Consider the following 22,293-nt stretch of genomic DNA (forward strand, 5'->3'; position numbering starts at 1 on the left):
CCAAAATAACCATCAACAGATTGTTGTCTCGCTCCCGAAGTTGTATTCCAGATTGTGGGCCTCTCCCTCCCTCTCCCCGCTCTCCCAGAGCCTAAATCGATACAGATGTTCCGGTATGTTCTCGCAGCAATAATTACTATAACAAGCAGATCATTAGTAGCTGAATGGAGTTAGCTTATATCAAAACAGCGCTGGGTGTTACTTTTGCTTCCTGATACTTACTTTCTCGTTATAGTTTTGTTGCTGGATGAGGCGACATGATGCAATATGTAGTGGTAAAGTAGTGCTGCAGTTAACCGCGTTTTCCTCCTCTTATAAAAGCCAAGGTGATGCTGTAAATTCCCATTCAAATAAAGATGTATCACCTTAGATTTCTATGGATTTGATAAGTGAATGGCATTTCTTTCCTGAGGCTTTGACACCATAAAATGTGACTAAAATATCAAAGTCTTCAAGAACTTTAAAGACAATTATTGGCTTTTCTAATCATCAAATACTGGGTGGAATATGTTTGTTTGCATGCACTTGGAGCAAAAGCTTGCCGGCCATCATTCTCATAGTACTTCTTAATTTGACATTGCGACATATTTCTTCTGATTCTGAGATATAGTTTGAACAAAAACAGGAAAAAGACAGGACCGATCAGGCAGTGTCCTCTTGATTTCAAAAGTTAATAACAAGATCTGTGGATTGGAAGCCATCACATGTTTACCTTCCTCCCCCTGACTAATTGAAGGCCAGTTGGACAGTTGAGCGCACTCGTTATCGTGGGATACGCATACTTTAACATCCATCTCTGTTGTAGCAGCTCCCGATGGGGGACCGAGCCTGTGTTCTGCTGCTGCTCAGGCAAATACAAACAGTGAATTATTGTGACTGTATCAGACCAGCTGGCTTTGTGTTTGTGAATTCTGTGGCCTGCAGAGATCATCTGCTCCACACCTCAAGATGTCCTTTAACTGCGAGCTAGGAGACGTGAAACGCCTTGCAGCCTTTCATTCAGTGTTTAGTTCTGAAAAGCATGTTGTTACATTGTGTCTTTTTGTTATATTATAAACCGTGGTACCGGACTAAAACCTAACAAACATGCAGAGTTGGAAAGTGTTGTTTGTTTTGCTAATTATTATTAAGAAACACTGCGAGCCAACTGCTGTCATAATATGGGTCTTTTAGTAGTGTTTTATAGTGTTAGAACAATAATATAGCAACTTGTGGCTGCAAACACAGTTAGTAATGAGATAAAAGCATCACCGTGGTATCTTTGAAAAGTGCACAAAGAACAGTTTTACTGTATGCTATGAAAACTCTTCTGCAGATTCACTTACTGACTTGAATGTGTCACTTTATCTGTAGTCATGTCAAGTTTTACAAAAACAGCTTGAGTTGAAGATCATTACTGTCTGAGAGGCACCAAATGACAGCATTACATTTCTAACCTCTGCAGCATCCCCAGAGTTTGTTTAGCAAAATACATATCCAATATTGCAAATAAACCTACATAATTGCATTGTTCTTTATCCTGTAATTATCCGTGCTGTGGCATGTTGCGATTCAAGCATTTCTTTTTTTTGACAGACAGCTGCCCCCATATGGAAGCCAAAAACAATTTCCCAAAGGCCAGGCGAACCATAGCTAGCTTCATTGTGAGAACAAAGAACCATTGGTATTATTCATAATTAAACTCTTATTGTGTACTCTGCTGAATATTTCCATTCTTCTGCCTCTCTCCTGCTCACTCTCATTTCCCCTCTCGGTACTTTGCACCTCGTGCTGGGAACATCTGTCTGGCGTCAGAGTGGAGCCTGGCTGTGCAGATTGGAGCAGGTAGAGGAGCACATTGTAGCCCGGCTAATGATGAGAGTGTCTGCCCTCTCTCTTGGAGGAGACGCAAGCTGCTGCTTCACGCTCGCTCACTCCACTCATACGCCCAGGGAAACAGATTTCCAAACATATGCAGTATGTTTTTAATCCAGTTGAGCACTTCATTTCCCAGCAAACACAAATAACCTTACGGGACATCCATATCTTATGACAAGGGGGTGGGCGCAAAGGAAGTGAACAATTTTCCTTTTTAATGTGATTTTTTTTTTTTTTCCCTCCAAAGTTGCTAAACATGCTCATAACCCAGGTTAACAGTTTGCTTGTTTATGGTTTCACAAACTTTTGCACAGAAGTGCCTCCTGGCTTCAAGTCATATGAAGCAACTTTATCCAATCTAAACTCCACTTGGTACACCTGTTATCATCCTTTGTTTAGAGTTAAACTGGCAGGATAAACACATGTTCTTTGTGTTATGTGTTCAGAACAGACTGCTGTCAGTAATTTATATTAGAGAATCACCTGCTTATATATTTAGGACTTAAAGAAAATGGTTTCTTTCTATAGAATTTGAACTGAAACAATAAAGGGCCAAATATCAGTATAAAACATTTTTTGTTGAATTGAATATTTCATGGTGTATTTTTGAATTGGCCCGGCCCTGCTGAAGTTTACACGCAGGTCATTTATCCTTTTTTTGTAACAATCAGAAATGTCCCTCGATACGAGTCAACAATAGCCCTTAACATGGGAGCACAGCTGGAGGTGCTTAACATTTAGAGTATGTGCTCATCCTGTCAACTTCAGCCAGACAAATGTCAGAGGTGGTACTAAAGGGAGTTCAGCATTTGGAAGTCATCCCCTCACTAAACCTCATCAGACTCTCCTCACATCCTCTCTGTCATGCAAGTCTTTGTTAGTTTGGATTTATTTTTTATTTTTTTTGTTGCTTTTTCTCGGCTCTCTGCTGCTGTGTGACCTTTATCAAGGTCAAACACTTTCATTTGTGCGTGTTTGTGGGTTATCAGCGTCCACAGAAAATAAAACTGTGCGTGAAAGAGATGGAGAAAGGCTCACTAGAGAAATTTGACGAACCAACTTCCTGACTGAACGTGCTGCCACTTGTCACCTCCGGTACTTTCCTACATCTGGACTGCCGCTGTGTTGTGTACAAACACTCTAATAATACTGATCTTATCTTACATGCAGCTTATTAACAAACAGGTTCTTCTTCAGTGTGGGCTGCTGCTCTCACTGTTCTCTGCCACCTAAAGGGAGAATTACATAAGAATCCTCCGCTCGGTTGTCAGCTCCATCCCCCGTCCACGTACAACAAACACACACCGCGCGCTCGCATACATGCACACGAAATACTGTAGCTGATAACCTACCAAGCCATCTCTATAACAACTGACCTCCCTGCTGTGGTTTCTGTGGTGAGATGATTGAGGAGGTTTCACTGCGTGAAGAAAATGAAGGTTTTCTCTCAGAAATCGTGGATGCTGTTTTGGCAGCAGTCACATAATCATGCATATTTTACAGTTTTTACGTAGCCCGATGGTGTGTTGGAGAAATCCAAATCCCATCGATTTCTGGGAATATAGTCACTCCGTCATGGCGAAGGAAAATGTGACATCCCGTACACATTTACTACATCTAAGTAAGTAGATGAACATTATTTCTTTAGCCCAAATGATGTCCTGGATGTATCACAGTTACTCTCCAAGAAAACAAGGACAACCTGGAAAGCCCTCTTTGATCCAGTCTGACACACTTTAGCCGAGCACAGGGAAAAAAAAAGAACAGATTGGACCTTATCCATGTGAATACAGTTTAAAAACCAGTAGCTCTGCACACATAAAGGCACTTCTTTTAATATGTGCCCCCTTTCTTCACACCCACGACCATTGTGTATAAAATCCTGTTTTTCCTGAAAAGATTTCTAGTCGCAGCCGCAGACAATGTTCCCCCACACAAGCTGTCGTCTTTGTCATACCCCCCCTCCCCTCCACTTCAGTCAGTAAAGCAGGATCTTTGGCAGTCGGCCCTGCGTGCAAATTTGTGTGTTTCAGGGTACAGGTGGGGGGGACTGACGGAGCCTGCCTACCTGTTCCCCTGTAAAGTGGTCAATTCTGACAGACATGTAGAGGTGGAGAGGGGAAGCTGGAAAAAAAAGAGCAGGCTTGGAAATCAGGAGGGGGGGAAAGAGGGGCGGGTAGATGAACAAATGTCAGGGTTAGTGGGGGGCTTTCGGGGCTGCGGCTGTGGACAACGCTTCCTCTTAGGGGTGTCTCCTGATGGGGCACGGTGAAGGGGAGTGAAGCATGCTGATAAAAACAACTCCCTAACAATTATGTTCACCTAAAATAGCTCTTACTTAAGTATATAGCATGCTTGGCAGTTAATTGTACACAAAAACAAAGACTTCACAAAAGACCTCCTGCAGCCAATGTACTTTCTTGTATTTTGGCATGATAATTAAGTGTGACAGCTATGAATGCAAAGTTGGCACATATTATAGTGGCCTGTCTAACTCGGTGTACTTATTAGGATTGTTCAAATCCCTAAAGTTATGCTAAACTATCAAAGTCGACAACTACAGTATACTGCCGCGCATACTGTAAAAGAAAAAAAAACATAATATTGTCACTGGTAGATTATCTCCAATTGGGTGTAATTATAGTAAAGTACTCAAATTACCAGGAACCTTCAAGCTGGAATTTACAATACAGAGTAGTTACCACTGTTTACGAAGAAAAGTTTGACAATTATCTGTCAGTTTTATAATAATCATTTCTCAGAGCCTGGCACTGTTTCACTGATATTAGACAAATGTTATTGTGCGTGTTTCTGTGAATATACCAAGTTGTTGACAGTTACTAACATTGTACGATAGGGGAGTCCGTCCTTTTATTAATTACAACCCCTGTCTGTTCCCTACCAAGCAGTGACTGCAAGGGATTTAATGACAGCGTCACTAATATTCTCAGGAGATAATGCTTTTTGTAAAGGCAAAGCAAAGAAGCAACCATCAATACAAAGCGTGCAGCAGAAGCCAATGTCTCATCTGTGTTACACTTGAATAATTTCAGTGCGACTGCTGCATTTTCTCTGAATTGTTCTCTGGATTTGTTCAACTTGCTCTTATTGATATGCTGTAGGACTAACAACCATAAAATCTACTAAGACCTCTGATCTGTACTATTGACCATTATCATAGCCAAGAGGTTTGTTACACTGTGGTATTTTTATGCTACACTTGGTGAGAAACCTGTTTACATTCCAGGGTGCTGTATAGTTCACTTCTCTCCGCTACTCAGTGGGATTCCAAAGCATTGTATAGATTTCTTTCAGCTGATGAAATTAAAAAGACAGCGGTGTGTGTGTGGTGTGCCTTCCAGCAACGCGATTTGCCTGCGAGTTCACGATACGGGTTGAGAGGGGAGTTCCTTTGGGGGGGATTAAATAGCTCCCTCTCTTCCTTCCCTCCTCCCCTGCCCTCCATACTTGCAGAACACAAACAGCTTGCAGGGCTGTACAGTGCTTGTACAACATGTTTGCCACAGTGCTGCTCACAGGTAACAATAAGCCAAGGTCAGAGGTTAAGAGGGATTGTGGAGCTCGGATACTTGTGTGTTCCTCTGGCAAACATTGTGCACGGAAAACAGTGCCCATAGTATCGCTGGGAGAGAGTGAGAGACAGAGAGGGTGAGTTGGCTCTGTACTGAAGGGGGTATCGAAAAGAACAAGACCAGAGCTGGTTTTGTGGAGATTTGTCAGACAGGTCTATGAGGTTAGGACGGTATCTGTTTGGCTCGCTCTGCGATGCTTTAATACCATTCAGACAACTGCACACAAATGAAGGCTGATATTAAGCTTGAAATGAGCCGTCCTGATTGTGGCAATCGCACCTGCTGGGAAATGGGCACTGTCCTCTCCAGAAAAATGACAGCACTGGGTGTTTATTCAATCCGCTTATAAAAGGACCCATGTTTGTCTAATCTTCTTAAATGGAAAAACAAAAATGAAGTGTTCAAAAGTGCTTGAATTTGTCTGCTTTTCATGTCCTCCTACAGGCAGTCAACGTAGGTTTCTTTTAACCGTAACAGCAGTCGTTCCTGCAAGCTGAATGGAAATAATCTGATCTGCTAGTTTCCCTGACTTTAAATCAGTTGTGGAGGACGTATTCAATAATTTATTTAAGCTAAAGAACAAATATCACATGTATTTAAGTGGCCTCCTTATAGGTTAGGTTGATGTATATTTAAGTAAAGTTTAAAAATCTGAACTGAGGTTGGTAGTTGTTTCAACTGTTATACATATTTATCCTCTTTATCAGTTTCTCTTCATTATTTTAACATGTCATTTTTTAATTAATGTTTAGTTTAAACTACAGTTATTCCAAAACCATTTTATCATACTTCATTCCAACAAAGGTTGTGTATTTCGGAGAAACCCAGTTCCTTATAATTCATACTTTGTATAAATGTATCTCATATCAATCTCTGAAAATATTTTTTTGCTGAATTGAATGGTCTAATAAGACAATTCCTCTTTTTGTCTACCATGTAAGAATCACAAGGCCTGGAGCCAATCCCGGCGCACACAGTATGAAGTCCATCACCAAGCGAGACAGACGCCCACACACTCACACATATAGAAAATTTATAGTCGCCAGTTAAACATGGATGTCTTTAGGTTGTTGGAAGAAGCTCGATTCCCTACACAAAAAAAACCATTGTGACACAGGGAGAACATGAAAATTCCACACAGAAAAGGCCTGAGCTTGGAAAGAATTCTGTTTCTTCATGCTGTGAGGTGAGAGTGAGAACTACTGCACTGCTGCGGTGTGCCACCATTATGCAACAATAATCAAATGTAAGAAAGGGAAACTGCTTTGAAATAAATTGAAAACCTTATGTTTTGTTGAGTATATCTCCTGCGATCATCCATAATTTCCAATATTTTAACTCAAAGTTCACCCTAGTAATGAATTTTGTGTGACCTCAGATTGAAGAAGTTTGGAGGATCTGATGAACTTAGATTTTGTGTGTCTGAACTCTGTTGGTTGGATTTTTACAACTGCACTGAAAGTCTGTGAAGCCTGCCTCAGTCAGTGTCTTTGAATCAGGGAGGGAAGATTATCCTTTTAATCTCCTTAATCGTGCACTCTGTGTACATAGTTGCTCCTGTGCCTAAAACCTCCGTCCTGATCAGATGTATCACAGCTATCTTTTGCAACGATTCCCTCTATAACCCACATACTAATTCAGGTTTGCGCCAACGCTGTTGCACATGTTCCTCTCCAGCTGTCAGTATATTATACCCTTGTGCCCTCTTAAAATGAAACCCAGACCAATGGTGCATAAAATGGAAGGTGGAAATATGTAGATTTAAAAAAAAAAAAACCAAAAAAAAAAAAACACAGCTCTTTTAAAAACTCTCATTCCCACAAATGTATTCAGAATGAAGGCAAATGTTTCATAACATGAATTAGGTTACTGTACATTTTATACACAGTATATGTTCCCCAAAAGTAGGAATTAATAATGAAGATGCTTTTTGGCCTGAAATTGCTATTCAAACAATTATGTACTTAGTTTCTTCCAACAAATGCATTCCACATTATTGTTTTGCCTCATAGCAAAGCACCTAAAAGACTAAAACCTTTCATTCCAGCAAAGGCCGCTATTGGTCACCGTCAATAAAAGCATAAAAGCATTTATTTCCCACGTTTGTCAAATTAACAGCATACTCCATCTCCCATAGGACTTGTAAGGTTCATTAACCTTTTTGTGAAGTGGGACAGGTTTCCAGCAGTTACCATAACCTCTGTCTCGCTCCTGCCTCAATTATAATAGAAGAATTAAACATCCAGCGATTCAAAACAGTAATGCTGCCTCTTAAATCCCTTTGTACCCGCTCTCAGTTGTTAATGACTAAAGACACTGAATGAACCGTAGAGTTATCAACAGATGTAACTGTGGCGGAAGCAAATCAAATGGCCACTCTTAACAGCAGGAATTTAACTGACTGTACATGTCCTCTTTTTTTTTTTTTTGTTTGATGGGCAAAATCTACCATTTCTACAATTGTGAATCTGTTTTTTAAGGGGATGTTGCCCCTGTTTCTATGAATAATACACAATTTCAATAAAAGTGCATCAGATTATTATCTTTTTTGATATCATCCTCCCACTGAATCATTTTGCTGATTTAATAGTTAATCAGTTACTGCAAATGAAAGGGTTTACACCAAAATGATCCCGTCTTGCTGCACCTTGGTGCGTCAAAGTCAAAAGAACAGACTGACCTTGAACTAATTAAGTGGTCAATTACACGCCTGTTGATTCCTTTTAATTCCTTAATAATTGCATTAATTGTGTGGGCAAAGAAGTTCAATCTCTTGTCCACCTACTCCTACTCCTCCTTCATCCTCCTCCTTTACCTCTCACTTCTTTTTCCTCCTCCTTCCTGCGCAGGGCCCACAACGTTTTGATGCTCATTTATTTTGTGTCACTGCTCACACCTCAGAAACTATTTTAATTCTGCGATATTGACTGTTTAATAGGCTTAAACGTCCTCTCCTGCCCCCTTACAGCTCCCGCGTCCCTTGATGCATTAATCAAAATCAAGCATGTGCCTGGATGTGTTTGTGAGCATACAGCTCTATTGTAAGCCATCCATGTACGATCTCCATGGATTTCTAGCGTTGCCGGCAGAAACCACTGTAACCATGGAGCAGCAGGGCCTCATCACGCTTCTTTCTTTCTGTGTGTGTGTGTGTGTGTGTGTGTGTGTGTGTGTGTGTGTGTGTGTGTGTGTGTGTGTGTGTGTGTGTGTGTGTGTGTGTGTGTGTGTGTGTGTGTGTGTGTGTGTGTGTGTGTGTGTGTGTGTCTTGTGTTGCTACTTCGTAGGCAAGCTCAGGCTGGGATTTTCCAGTGCCACCCCCGTCAGTGGGAAGCCCTACATGGGGACATGTCAGCGCCTTGTTTGCTTGTTGTGCTGATGAAACTGGGGGTGGGGCGAGTGGGCAGCCTTGTTCAGGTTCCAGGATTCCCTTCAAATGAGTCAGCCAGCCCCCACTCAAACTGTTACCTTGGGAACTCATGCTTGGGCTTCCCTCAACACTACTAAAGTACAGACTCATCAGCACCCATACTTATCTCCCCCCACACACACACACACACACACACACACACACACACACACAGTGTGAGGCGAACAGCACCCAGGTTGGATGAAATTAGCTTATTAAATGACTCTCGCTGTGGCCTGTGCTCTGCCCCGTTAGGCCCAATCTGCTCCCTGAGAAAAAGACGACCAAACCAACATGGCCACTTTGTTCAGATGCATTCGTAATGTATGCAAATTAGACTGAATAGATGGGTGTGATAATGAGTTTGGCTGGCCTGTTTCTTAAGTCAGTGACTTGAGTAATAGTATATCTCCCTACTAATGAGCATGACCGAGAGGGTGTAGGTTTAGTATGTCAGACTGTGTCAGTGATGGCTGGAGTTCACTTAATAACTGGACTGTTTGTGTTTCCGACTCAGGTTCATTACTAAAGCCAAATGAGTTTCTTTACTGAAGCCATTAGTCCAGCAGGCCATTGTTAAGTGGGTTAATTTGTTGACGCACTGGAGCAGATCATGGGTGACTCCCCCACTGGCTTTCACCCTGTAATTCTGAGGCCCATCCACCCAGCTCAACTGATCACCATTAGGTTTTTCTAACAGTCATCCACCCCAGACTCCAGCCCATTAGGCTTTTACACAGCACTGGCTCAAATACCATAACAAAAAGTTTGGTCCCGTTGAGGTCATTATTTTTCTATTTCAACAGGAAATGTAACAGTTCATTTTGTTAATCTAATTACGTTGATATTAAAATGAAATCACAAAGATCAGTGTGAAAATTGGAATACAGCAAAAAACCAATGTAATGGACCGTTAAAGCTAATGTCATTTGAAAGGCGAGCACATCAGGTCTTGTACACTAAAGTAAAACCAAACGTGTAATTGCTATAATTCCCTGACATGCTCAATGTAGAGTGAAAAATACTGGACGTCACTTTCAGTGTTTGAGAGGAAGAGGACAAGTTAATAAAGACTTGCTCAGGCCAGCGACGAGGTCTTGAGCCCCTTGGTTCACCGTGGCGATGGAGGAGAAACAGTCAATTCACCTGAACTTGGTTCAGTACCTGTTTTACCTTTGGTGATAAAATTCCAATGGCCAAAAATAACCTCTCTATAATCTGCAAACTGTAATCTGGTGCAAGTTAATGCACTAACTGCAGCAGACAGTGAAGCTATGTTGGATCAATGTGCTAAACGAATGTATAGTTCACTGTCACTCCTCGTAACATTTCTTCAAACTTACTACACAGCAACAGACTTAGTATTGATTGTGTTGTTTTAAGAGTCAATTTGGTGTTATGATTATTGGATTTGTTGTTGTTGTTTTTCTTTAATTAATGAACACAGCTCCCATAACAGAAAACCTCAGATGGGTATTTTCTGGTTTGGTTTATTAACATTATTCAGCGCTTCCTGTCTACTTACATACATGGGCACTTATCACAATATGTTATGCTTGTCGAGAACTGATTCAGGTCTCTCTGCAAATTGAACTGCAGTATTAAAAGACCTGTTTCCCAACTCTGAAAGCTCATTTAAGAAATTGTTTTGAAGAAAGTTATAGACCAGTTATCTGATCAAAGTTGTCTGTTCTCTGCCTTTAGTCTACAGGTTGGAAAGAGAAATGCCACAGTTTCAATCATGCAGAATCTTCATTAATTGTGTTTGCCTGAATCATATAGCCAACAAATATCTTTCAGTACTGAGAAGAAGCTAATTATTTGAGAGGCATCTGGGACCGGTGCAGATCGACCATTTGTTGTTACTGTGATAAACCAGCCTGAAAAACCTAGAATCCTCAAAGTTAGGCTGCATGGAATTTGATTGGCATCATGGCCTGAACTTGGAGAGTTGAGCAAGGCGGTAGACATCGAGCTCAGTGAGCCCCCTGTGCTGGCAGGAACATGCTATAACCCTGTGGGACTATAGAATCAGTGCTGTGTGTCTGGCATGGGGCCTTGCGTCTGGACAGGTTGAGGAAGAATTGCACAGCTCTTCTGAGATGATGAACTAACATCCTCTGGCAAACTGGCTTTGTCTCCTATAGTGTCAGCTTCAATTTGTCCATGCAGTAATGCTCTGTATGGATCACATCAGGCCTGCCATATGGGAACTTATAAGGCTGTGATCATGACTTTACACTTTGTGCCCTCATATAGCACTAAGAAGAGATTCCCGCAGACTTCTCGAGGATTAGATCCTCATTAAATTTATTACTGTTGATAGCAGCAATGCATTTGCTGATAATCATCCTAGATCATTACTTAGTTTAGCTCATATAAAAACAACAGCGCCAAATGCAAGTCCAGAAAAAAAGGTGAAAATCACACTCCTATCAAGATAACAATTACACATTACAAAAAAAAAACAAAAAAACATTTCGATAACATCACTTTAAACAATTTATTAAATAACTCATGTTGAAATCCTGTCATGGCTACGAGCTGAACGAGGGAAGGCCGGACTGGAAATGGGCCAGTGCCGAACTACCAAGATGTATTTTTCAAACGAGGCTGTAAATCGTTCAGGACTCAAGTATTGAAATTGCTCTTTGGGTGTGTCATCCAAGGTTTCATATGTTGATAGCTTTAGGTTTATTTTGTTATTTGACCATCGGGCCCAAGGTGTCTCTTATTGATAAGGGTTCCTGAAATCTGCAGTTTTCCGAGCCATTTATTTGAGTTCCCTCCCCAACTACCTGGATGCATATTATCATTTGACCTGGTAGGAAGCATCTCAAAGTAATTGAATCAACATGAGGTTTTCTCCTGGTACTCTAATTTCCTTTAAGGCTCAGCTCTAAATGGCTCCTGTGTGTGTGCGTGCGTGCATGCGTGCATGCGTGCGTGCGTGCGTGCGTGTGTGTTGGATAAACCACCACAGGTTACCTTTTTATTTTAATCCACAGTGCCTTTTTCCCATTTCCAGACAGTTTGGAAGCAACCAGAGTAGCAGAGAGCTGTTCTTTTTTTTTTTTTTTTTTACATGAGGAACCAGAAGTAAACTACCCTCTGCCACCTGTTTTGTTGTACAACTGGAGTTGACACACTGCACAGTTGTTTAACTTTCACACCGAAGCAACTCCTGCATAACCATCATGAATGTCAACTTCCCACTTTGTGCTTGATTGTTATTAACCTGTACAAAGTTCATTCAGCCTCTTTCTTTGTGTTCACTTGGACATGATAGAAGAATAAAAACAGCCATTACGTATACCTACTCATTCTATATGTTGGTAATCTTTTGTCTGTAAACAGTTGCACATTGTACTGGTACATTCAAAGTGAGCAGACATTGTGTGTATTTTTTTTTTTTCTCTTTCTCAAGATAATGAAGTGCGATAGTTGAGCAGTGAGTCAAGTCTTTGCTTCACTTTGAGGGGGGGGACTGTGTTTAACCTGTAAACCACAAGGTTTCTTGTGAGACACAGAGTTTTAATTCACAATAACCCTGCAAATGAATGGGCTGATTACTGAGGCGAAGATGAGGAGGTAGTCATAAGCTCTTGGCTTGAGTGGAATAGGCGAGGGGGAAGGGGAGGGGTGGCTGTGGCGGTACAAGTCCAGCCTCAGAAATAGAGCTGTGAACACCATCTGTCATGCTCTCTCTCCCCGTCTGTTAGCCTGACTGCAAGTAAAAGGGAGAATGATGCTCTCAGAACTGCATTAGAAGGACGTGGGTGCTGATTGTCGTAGGTGTGGGTTTACAGGGTGTGCAAGGGAGGGGGAGGCGGTAGATATACAAGGAGGTGCATGAGTAACTCTTGCTGACAAAGGGAAGCACTCACCCACACAGAGAAGGAGAAGGGTTGTTGGGCAAGTGGGTATTCCTGCTGAAACCGCACCCCTGCACCCACCCACCACCTCTTTGTGGAGTCCTACCTATTGGCACTTGTCAGAGGATTCCTAGCGGAAGTTATGTAGGCACATTATACAAACACAGTGCTCATCTTCTGCCCTAAGATTGAGGGAAGATAACTATGCATGTGTAATGTGAGGATCATGTTCATACAGTGAGCAGTTTTACATCGATGACAACCTGCAGGTGCTGTAGCTACTTTTGAACCAGCTCGAGGCGCATTGACACCCACCTTTATTATCACATTTAAATTCTCTACGATCACAATAATGCTGCTGTCAACACTGCACTCATTGTGTTTGTATTATATTATAATTTTGATACATTTATTGGTTCAGATCGGCTGTGGTAGCACTTCTCTTGGAAGAGAGAGACATATTTCTTGCAGTGAACATTGGTAGTTGAAGTGTCAGGCTGATATGTGACCCAGAGAGAGAGAGAGAGAGAGAGAGAGAGAGAGAGCGAGCGAAAGCTATGCCGCAGCTTTTTCTAGATTTTGAGAATTATTCATTGCTCATGATGTGTAGGTTGTTTGAGATGCGTTCTGCCGTTGTTTGAGTCAGAGTGTGAACTAGTCAGTGAAACATGAAGGGAAGCCGAACCACAGTGAACAACAAGGAGGGGGCTGGATGAATCGTTCCAAACGCCACAGCTGGATACAGAAAACTTAGATCTGGTATCTGAAGAGGTAACTTGTCCCTACACGAAACAAAGCAAAGACAAATGAAGAAACTTCAGTGTTTTTGATAAAAAACAATAGATGATTCAGTGGTTAGAAGATGATAAGAGTATCCCCGTTTTAAGTCCAGACTGTGATTCTGTTTGGAGTTTGCATGTTCTCGCTGTGCGTGTCTGGATTTCCTCCTGGCAACTTGTTTATGGTGTATCTCACCTATTGTCAGCTGAGATTGGTTCCAGTGCTGATAATCTTAAAACAATATCGCAGATGGATAGAGTGTTGGGGTTTTCTTGTTGTTGTTGTTGTTGTTGTTTTGTTTTGCTTTGTGTTTTCATTTTAATCCACAGGGCAGTTTTGATTTCCACTTTCCTCTCCAAAGGTTTTAGTATCATCTACATGCTGTTGTTGGGAATTACAGTTGCCATTTTAAAGTAATATTTGACAGTGATGTCATATGAAGTAGTAAAGCAACATGGTGATGTAGAATTTAGAATTGTTCCCTCACGCCAAGAGTATCCAGGTCCAGTTCCTTTCTATGTGGAGTTTGCATGTTCTACTTTTCCCCTGATACTTTAGTTTCCTCGCAGAGTCCAAAAACGTGTGATTTGGTTCAGTGGTGACTTTAAAATTGCCAGAGGGTGTGTTAACGTTTGTCCATTATTTAATTCCTATTAAAATATTAGTAGCATTGTTACAATTACTGATGTTTATAAAGGTCCATGACTATCATCAGAAGTGAAAACAGATGCATAGTTATTCTTGTTCTGAGAATATTTCATTAAACTTTTGTTTACTGGAGGAGGGAGGACCTCATTAATTCTGAAGTAACTCAGTAAATATTTTCTGACTGTGCCTAATATTAACATTATATATCCACAGTAGCTATATTTATTACATTAAATAGATTTTTGCTTAGGTGTAGTGTTGAGAAATCTTTTCAGGAACCATTCGTCGACAGAGCATCTTCTTCCAGCTAACTGATGTATTTTCAGCTGAGCTTATACTGCTGTGTGAACGTTTGAAGACATCCATGTTGATGAAAGCAAGAGTTACTTTCCCTACTAAGGTTATGTGCATTGAAGTCAGTCGTAAAGTAAGACTGTACTCTTTAAAGGAAAGCTCACTCCATGACTAAATTCCAGCGACTTGTACAACATCGTTGAACTGTTGGAGTTACTCTGAACTACAGAGCCTCCAATAAACCTGACACTTGAAAGATATTTTTCTTAATGATCGTAGTTGGTTGAACCTACATTTAGAATTCATACAAAGAAGGGAATTGACAACAAAAGAAATCTACAACATCCAGGCCTCAACATATCAAGAGCCACTATTTCTCTGCCACCGCCATTTGATCATTTACTGGCTTGTAGTCTCTAACTATGTATCAGAAGTAATGTCCCAGTTTTATCTGACATCTCCACTCGAGAGATTTAAACACCCTTATGCTTCAGCATAAATCATATTGACGCTTTCAGTTTTTATCTCTCCGTCAGTTGCTGCTTCTCCCACACTGCTCACTGTGTGATTCACTATCACAGATACAAGAATGGGTATTCCCCTAGCATGAGGATCCAAGCCATAGTCACATTTTGTTTGACTAAATAAGCCTCCAACAACTGTTAGACAAAACCCAGCCCAGGTAATTTATGCCATACTCTGGTTATTTTATCTATCAGCATTTGAAAGAAACTGAGGGTGTCCCTCAGTTGTATTGATGTTAGAACACAGATCTTTTAAAATGTGACAGCAGTAATTTTCCTCATATTTTTTGAAATGTAAAGGACAATCAAAACTTTGCTAAAACAAAAATCACAGTTTCTCTCTGATGACAAACAGGCAAGTGTTTCATGTATGTACTACTTGGACTGGCACTTTTACTATTTCATTATCCTTTACAGAACATAGAAGTCATATTGGGACTAAAGTGAGAGAACCTTTATGTAGGCCATACTATATTTTAGTAAATTCGTCATATTAGCTTTTTTGGGACCGGAATTGCTTAACTATGTGAAAACAACAGTCTATAACTATATTATACTGAAGTTAGGTGGTGTGTTGTGTAGTCAATAATAAAATAGAAGAAACAATACTAGTTTAATACCCATGAAGAATTAAATTGTAATCCCCAGATGAGAATATTTTTACAGTGAAACGGTGATAGAGCGTTCCTTGGTAACAGCCGCGATGACGTCTTTTTTAACTTTCAACTGCTGAAATGACATAACTTGCAAATTTCCAACAGTTGAAACACTGACACAGTAGCTGCGAGTGCTCTGCTCAGCTTTCTAGCAAAGATACTCATTTTGCTGCTATGCTGGTTTTCCCACTCCGTGCTTCGAGTTAAACACATTTATTGTGAAAACGGATGATGCTGTGGGAGCCATGTGTTAATGTTCAGTTAATAGGCTGCATGTCCACGACACAGAGTCCAGCACTGTGGTACAAACTACTATTCCTCTGATATCTGTATTATGTAATGTAACATTTGGCTTCATCTTCAGGTCGAGAAACAAAGTCCAGAAATATAGTTGATGTTGAATATTACATATTGCACAAAAATGGTGGTACACTGTTTTTAGTAGCCAGGCTTTTAGAAGATCGCTGTTTTTCAAAATGATCTCAGGCATAAATACGTTACATGTGTACATTACTCTGGGTTATTAGGTATCATCTACTCAAAAAAAGATCTCAAGTCAATCATATTTATTTTCAGTTGTATATGCGCTTAGTGTATGAGGTCTGTACTGAAGTCTTTAGGATCATTTTTGATTTGATTATATTTATATATTTTATCATATGCCAGAACTTTTCAGGTATCCTCTGAGGATTTTCCTTTTTTTTTCAGGCTTTCTCTTTTTAAGTGAAGGATATAATTCTAAACAAACAATTAGAGCACACTTACAAACAAAATAGGTATAATAAATGATTTAAATGATTAAATAAGCTTGAGCCCAAAACTAAGTGTGACAGTTGCACCAGTTAAAAACTACTTATAAAGACTTGCAAGATGTTATAAATTCAAAGCAACTAGCACAAAAACAGTAGTATTTTTTATATTGATCCTTGCTGTTAACAATATCTTATAATGTAAAAAAATTTAAATAAAAAAACATTAGGAAGCGTGTGCTGTAAATTTAAGAAGGTATATTTATTCTTTATATCCACAAGGGTGGCCAGTGTGATTTTTATTTTCACTACAAATTTATGCTCTAAGAAGCAAATTGATGGTCTATTAAATCATATCAGTTCACCACATTTGTAAAGACAAGGAATCATTTTGAATGGAGAGCCTTTAGATGCATTTAATTAGTATGGTTTGACTTACTTCAATCATCCATCCAGTGTTTCCATGTGCCACTGTGGCATTTTATTTTCATCAACGAGCAGGGGAAAAGCTCACATTCATGCCAAAGCCTATACTTTAAGCTGAACCTGTCCTAATAAACACAATTAACACAGCAAGTGGCTGTCAATCATTTAGTAGTCAAAGCCCCTCATACTGTGTGTCCCACCCCCACGGTAAGGTCCCAGAGGGAGGCCGCCCACCATGTGAGAATGTCCTGTAGATTAGTGTGAGTGAGGCCGTCGATGACCTGAGCACTGCCCTGCCCTGTGATAGCTGCTCTGCTCTGGAGCAGACAGACCCCTGCATGCACACAAAGTACTCTCTGTGAGTTTGATGTCTTGTGAATATTAATGCATAATGTTTGTTCTGCATATTGTTGACTTTTCTTTTATTGTCTTGCTAAATTTCAATACTGTGTTCATTTGCTGTTGTTTATACTCAGTGTATTATAATGAAATTAAAAGGGCAAGGGTATGGCATGGAGAACGGTTGAGAAACCGAGCATTAAGATGTGGGAAAATGTTGCACGCTCAAATGTTGACTACCTGTTGCTATGGCAATGGCTTGGATCCTGCAGGCTGCAGGACTCTTGCTATTTCTAAATAAAGATTTTTTTCTCACTGATCTGTGGTTGAAGATACTCACAGCTGAAACTAATCTTCTGAATTTCTCCAGTCAGTGTAAACACTCCACCACTTACTGCTAAATGTCCTGAGCAGCAGTCACAGGATTATAAATGAGACGATGGCACAGTAGACGACATATGCTTCACAACTGGAGTAGATTCTTTATGGAAAGAGTAAGATATGAATAAGGAAAATTATATTAACAAATGCGTCGTAATGAATTTAGGAGTGCATTGCAGTCACTTTGGCATAGCTCCACAGACCCAATGTGTTTAGTGTTTTAGGATTTTAATTGGCACTAATGTATGCACTGTGATCATCCTTGAATTACATTTCATCATGTTGGATTTAGAAAAAATAAGCAGACAGATAGATGGATGGATGACTGGATGGAAAGATTTACAACAGAGGTTGGTAGGTGTGATAGATAGGTATGGATAGATTTGTATTGTTCCAGAGGAGTTACAAAAGCCAAAAAAAAAAGAGTATGCTTTAACTTTTTTAAGACGAAAAAGTGAAGCCTTGTTACTGTTTGTACAAAGTCCCCTGGTGATTATGCTCACTTCTCCAAAGAGAAAAATGAGGACGAATATTTCTTAAGTCTGTTTCTGTCTTCAAGCAAAGTCAAATTTCTGCCTGAAGATCTAAAAGCAAGGAGAAACAAAGCCCCTTGTCCTGCGTGTCTTTTGTCCATGTCTGCTGTCGAGCAATACAGTACCTTTGTCACCCTGAGGGGGGAGCCTGTGTGTGCAAAAAGGAGGACAGAAATAGGTGCTGAGACCACATACTCTGCGCCTGTGATGGGGACTTCCATGCTTACCTCAAGTGGGTTTTGGGCCATTTCACAGACAACATATTTAGTCCTTTTCCTCCCACTCAAGGATGCAGCCGTCTTGCAGTAAATAGCCGAGTCTATTAAACAAACATGCCTGTGTGCAATTTGCAGTGTGAAGTGCCTGACTGTGTGCTTCCTGAGGATGAGGGAGTTTAACCAGACAAATACACAGTAGCGATTGCTTATGAAAAAAATATCTCTTCTTCACATCAGGTTATGTGATCTCTGTTTCTAGGCAACAGGGAGTTAATATACAATTAATAATATGGGAAATTGGAAATCCTCTCAGTGGTTTTAATTTTGCCTCCGTCTTCTGTCTGGGAATTGTCTCATGTCTACTATTAGAACTTTTTATATATTCAATTCTGATATATTTTAAACTAACAATATTGATGCTTCATCAAAACTACTTTTGCCAATGACAATTCTAATTACCAGGATCAAATGTTTCACGATGATCTATTGGATCTATTGTGGCTGAAATCCAGAAGTACAGAGTTAGAAATGTTTCAAAAATGAAATTTACTTGCCACTTACTTAACCTGTCCAGCCTGTCTCTGATTGAAAAGGCTGACCACCAAACAATGTGAGTGCAGTATTTGTGTGGGGAGGGAAACTAAAGGAATAGCGGCGTCATGTTGTAGAAAACATTGTAATTATCTATTGTACTGTTTCTTTTTTCATGGCCACTTTTTTAAACCGTGGTCTCTAAGTTTGGTCCCAGAAGTAAACTGTCATTCATAACTTGCCTGGCTGACTCTGTGTCTTAATTACCAGGGACATGCACTCAGGAGTGGATGTATACAAGGAACAACCCTCACTGGTGAGTGTACTTTTCAGCTACATTCATCCATTCCTCTTCTGCACCGCCTTATTAACTTATGGTCGCCGCGGCTGGAGCTGATCCCAGCTGACTGTGGGCCAAGGCAGCGAAGACACACAGGAGACACACAGTCCCACACACATTCAAACCAACACAGTTTTTTTTTGAATGTGCGAGTAAATCAGATTGCACAGGGGAAAAAAACATAAATCGGTGGAACATGCAAACTTCCCGCAAAAAAGCCCTCGGGTTCACAGATGAATGGGCTGTATTCCCACTTTGGGACAAGAGTATTAACCATCACATCTGTGTGTGGTCCCTTAGCAGCATCCTGTTGGTTTAAATTCACTTTACGGATGGGCATGTTCACTGCAATGTCGGTGATGATTAAAGCACACTTTAACACCTATTATTGAACACTTAAAGAAACTTATAAACTATACTCTATACACACAACCCAGAGTGCCTTGGAGTGCTCAAATTACAGGCTCACAGTTGTATGTATTTGGCATTTGGTTTAATATAATCTGGAGAAAAAAAAATGTTATGTATGGCAGGGACTTGAGTGATTAATACTGAGAATTCAGCTTATATTTGATACTTTTTTCTTTAATATACGTAGTATATTATCGTGGGGGCTCATATGAAGAACTAGAACTCTTGTCTACTCAATATATCTCATCAAAAAGCATCACATTACAGGACTGGTAGTTTACTGTACCCACTCTGAATCGTCAAGTGTCTATATTACTTGGTATGTTTTGTATGATAATTGTGATTCAAATTGGAGTCACAAACCATATAATGCTCAGGTCTGGTATATGGTCTTGCAAGATTTTAACACTCACTAATTTAAGTTGTCCTGATTCTGATTCTTTGTTTTCCTGCTCAGATTATCATCCTCCAACTCCGCCGCAGGCATCCGGACTTCACCGCTACCAGTTCATGTTGTTTGAACAACCTCCAAATACCCGAGTGTCACTCATCGATAAGGAGTCATCCCGCGGTAATGACTCCACCAGCATCCTCAGCCTGCAACGCACTGTTTGCCACTGCAGTATCATCTATCATAAACCAGCAGTGACCAACACAACTGCCAACACTTAGTTGTTGAATCAGCAATAGAAAGATTACAGCAAAAGCCTTGAAACTAAACAGTTCCTCTAAAATTGGTATAGATTTTATGTGTCTCCTTAGATTCAAACATGTGTGTGACACAACTGGAGCTTTTGTTGCTAGTGATTGGATTTATTATTATTATTATCATTATAGACACCGTGTGGAAGCCCAGATTTCACTGTGATTGCTTTGTTTTGTCTGGACATGTCATTTTGGGTATTTCAAGATTATAGGATTTTAATTGAAGCTTTTGGAGATGCTTGAGGAAGATAATTTCCTCCAAGAGCTTGAACTTAACAAGGGAAATGTTAATGAGGTTAGTGAGTAAGTCTGCTGCAATGATAATGCCTGCAGGGTCAAGACAAGTGTTACTGGCTCCCACGCACACCTGCACGAGTCTGCCTGACCACGTCTCGTTAACCTCCGCCAAACCCGAAATCCCTATCAGCCATGTCAGCGAGCATGAACAGCCAATTTATTTTTAACCTTAATTGCTGTTGATGTTGTTTCTTTTCTTTTTTCATTTTCTTTTTTTTTTTTTTTTGTTGCACGTCTCTCAAAAGTCAATCCTGTTTGTCTCACAGAGTTATTGTTTTCTTCGCACTTTGCATTTCCTTACTCCTTTCCATCCCCCGAAGTCTGTGGGAAGGTGGGCAAGAGCACTTGGATGCACAGTGCAGGAACCTCGCAGGAGGCGTGTCTGTCTGTCTGCTCTCGTCGGGTCACAGTCAGTGATTTGAGGGGAGATCAGGGCGGTTCGAGACTTCAAGCGCTGCGGCCCTCGATGAGTGGAGCTGCCAGTCTCGGCTGTTTGAAGTTTTGACAGCTTTGTCAGCAAACAGTCCAGGCACATTAGGTTGAGCTCTGTTTGATGTTGAGATTTTAGGCAAAAGAAATGTCAGAAGTGATGTACTTTGTCATATTTATACCCATGCAACTCGCATTTGGGGAGACTGAGATGAACTCTTATCACATTGTTTGAGTATTCCCTATGTCACAGCTGGTTAAGCTGAGGCAATAACATGAATAATAGCTTGCTATTTAGAATATGGTAATATTTTTTTTGTGCAAAATATAACGGAGCGTACTCATTTTCTGCTCCCAGCTCCAGTACAGTAGTTTCCCCAACATTATAAAGCAATTGAACAGAGTGGATCCACCCATCCTTAATCGACTGGATGAGTTTAACTCGCGCTGTAGCACTTCCTCTCTCCTGCAAACTGTTCCCTCTGAGAAATTAAATTCAGAAATTCACTCTTGGATAATCAAATATTTTATTCGTGCGGTCAGTTCTCAAAAGAATAAGTGTTATGTAGCGTCATGGAAAGAGACGCTCTCTGATGTATTGTCATGTTTCATGAATAAACTCATATGTTTGAGTTCACAGTCTTTATTGGTTTGGTGAGATGCATTGGTGTACCTGCTACTTTATTATTGGTCTCCACATGGCCATGAGAGTGGTATTCCTGCGCAGACAGGAGAAAAGGAGGGAATCCCATGTCTCCCCACCTCCTCCGTTAAGTATGTTCACTTATTAGCGTCTGTCTTCCCTCCATGTGGTATGACACAGAGAGCATTTCTCATAGCCCATGACATTAATTGATGTGATTTGCAAAGGGAGAGCATTTAGCCGTGGGTGGAAGACTCCTAATGATCGTTTTCCACTTCCAGTAGCGCAGTCATTGACTCAATTTCATGTCAAATTTGTTGTCTTCTTTCTTTTCATCTCTGACCATCACTTAAGTAATAAAGGGGGTGAACAATTAGAGGTGGAGCAGGGCTGTTGTCAGGAACCGTGGGAGTCTGCTGTGTCTCCTGCGTTAAGGTTATGAATGTGGGTCAGTGAACTGATGGAGACAGCTGGTTTGTTACACAAGGAACTACAGGGGGGCTGCACTCTTGGCACCGTGAACAGGGGCGTGATCATAGGGAATCCCCAATGCTCTGGCTCAGGAAGGCTGTCCCTTATTCTAGGCTGCCCCTGTGCCAGGGTGAGGGGGGGTGGGGGGGGGGGGGGGGGGCAGGCGTGGGCGCTCAGGCCCTTGTGA

At 40.7% G+C, this 22,293-nt stretch overlaps 1 protein-coding gene across 2 annotated transcripts in view; it reads left to right on the forward strand.

The window, feature by feature from the left end:
• pebp4 (phosphatidylethanolamine binding protein 4) overlaps positions 1-22,293 on the forward strand; it is a 54,341-nt gene that overhangs the window by 27,983 nt on the left and 4,065 nt on the right. For both annotated transcript variants that reach the window (XM_080468418.1, XM_080468417.1), the window contains 2 exons: positions 19,081-19,126; positions 20,019-20,132. In XM_080468418.1, coding sequence (XP_080324544.1) covers positions 19,081-19,126; positions 20,019-20,132 — 160 coding nt within the window. The remainder of the gene's footprint in view (positions 1-19,080; positions 19,127-20,018; positions 20,133-22,293) is intronic.

This window comes from Lipophrys pholis, assembly GCF_963383615.2.
Source record: "Lipophrys pholis genome assembly, chromosome: 7".
NCBI classification, from domain to species: Eukaryota; Metazoa; Chordata; class Actinopteri; order Blenniiformes; family Blenniidae; genus Lipophrys; species Lipophrys pholis.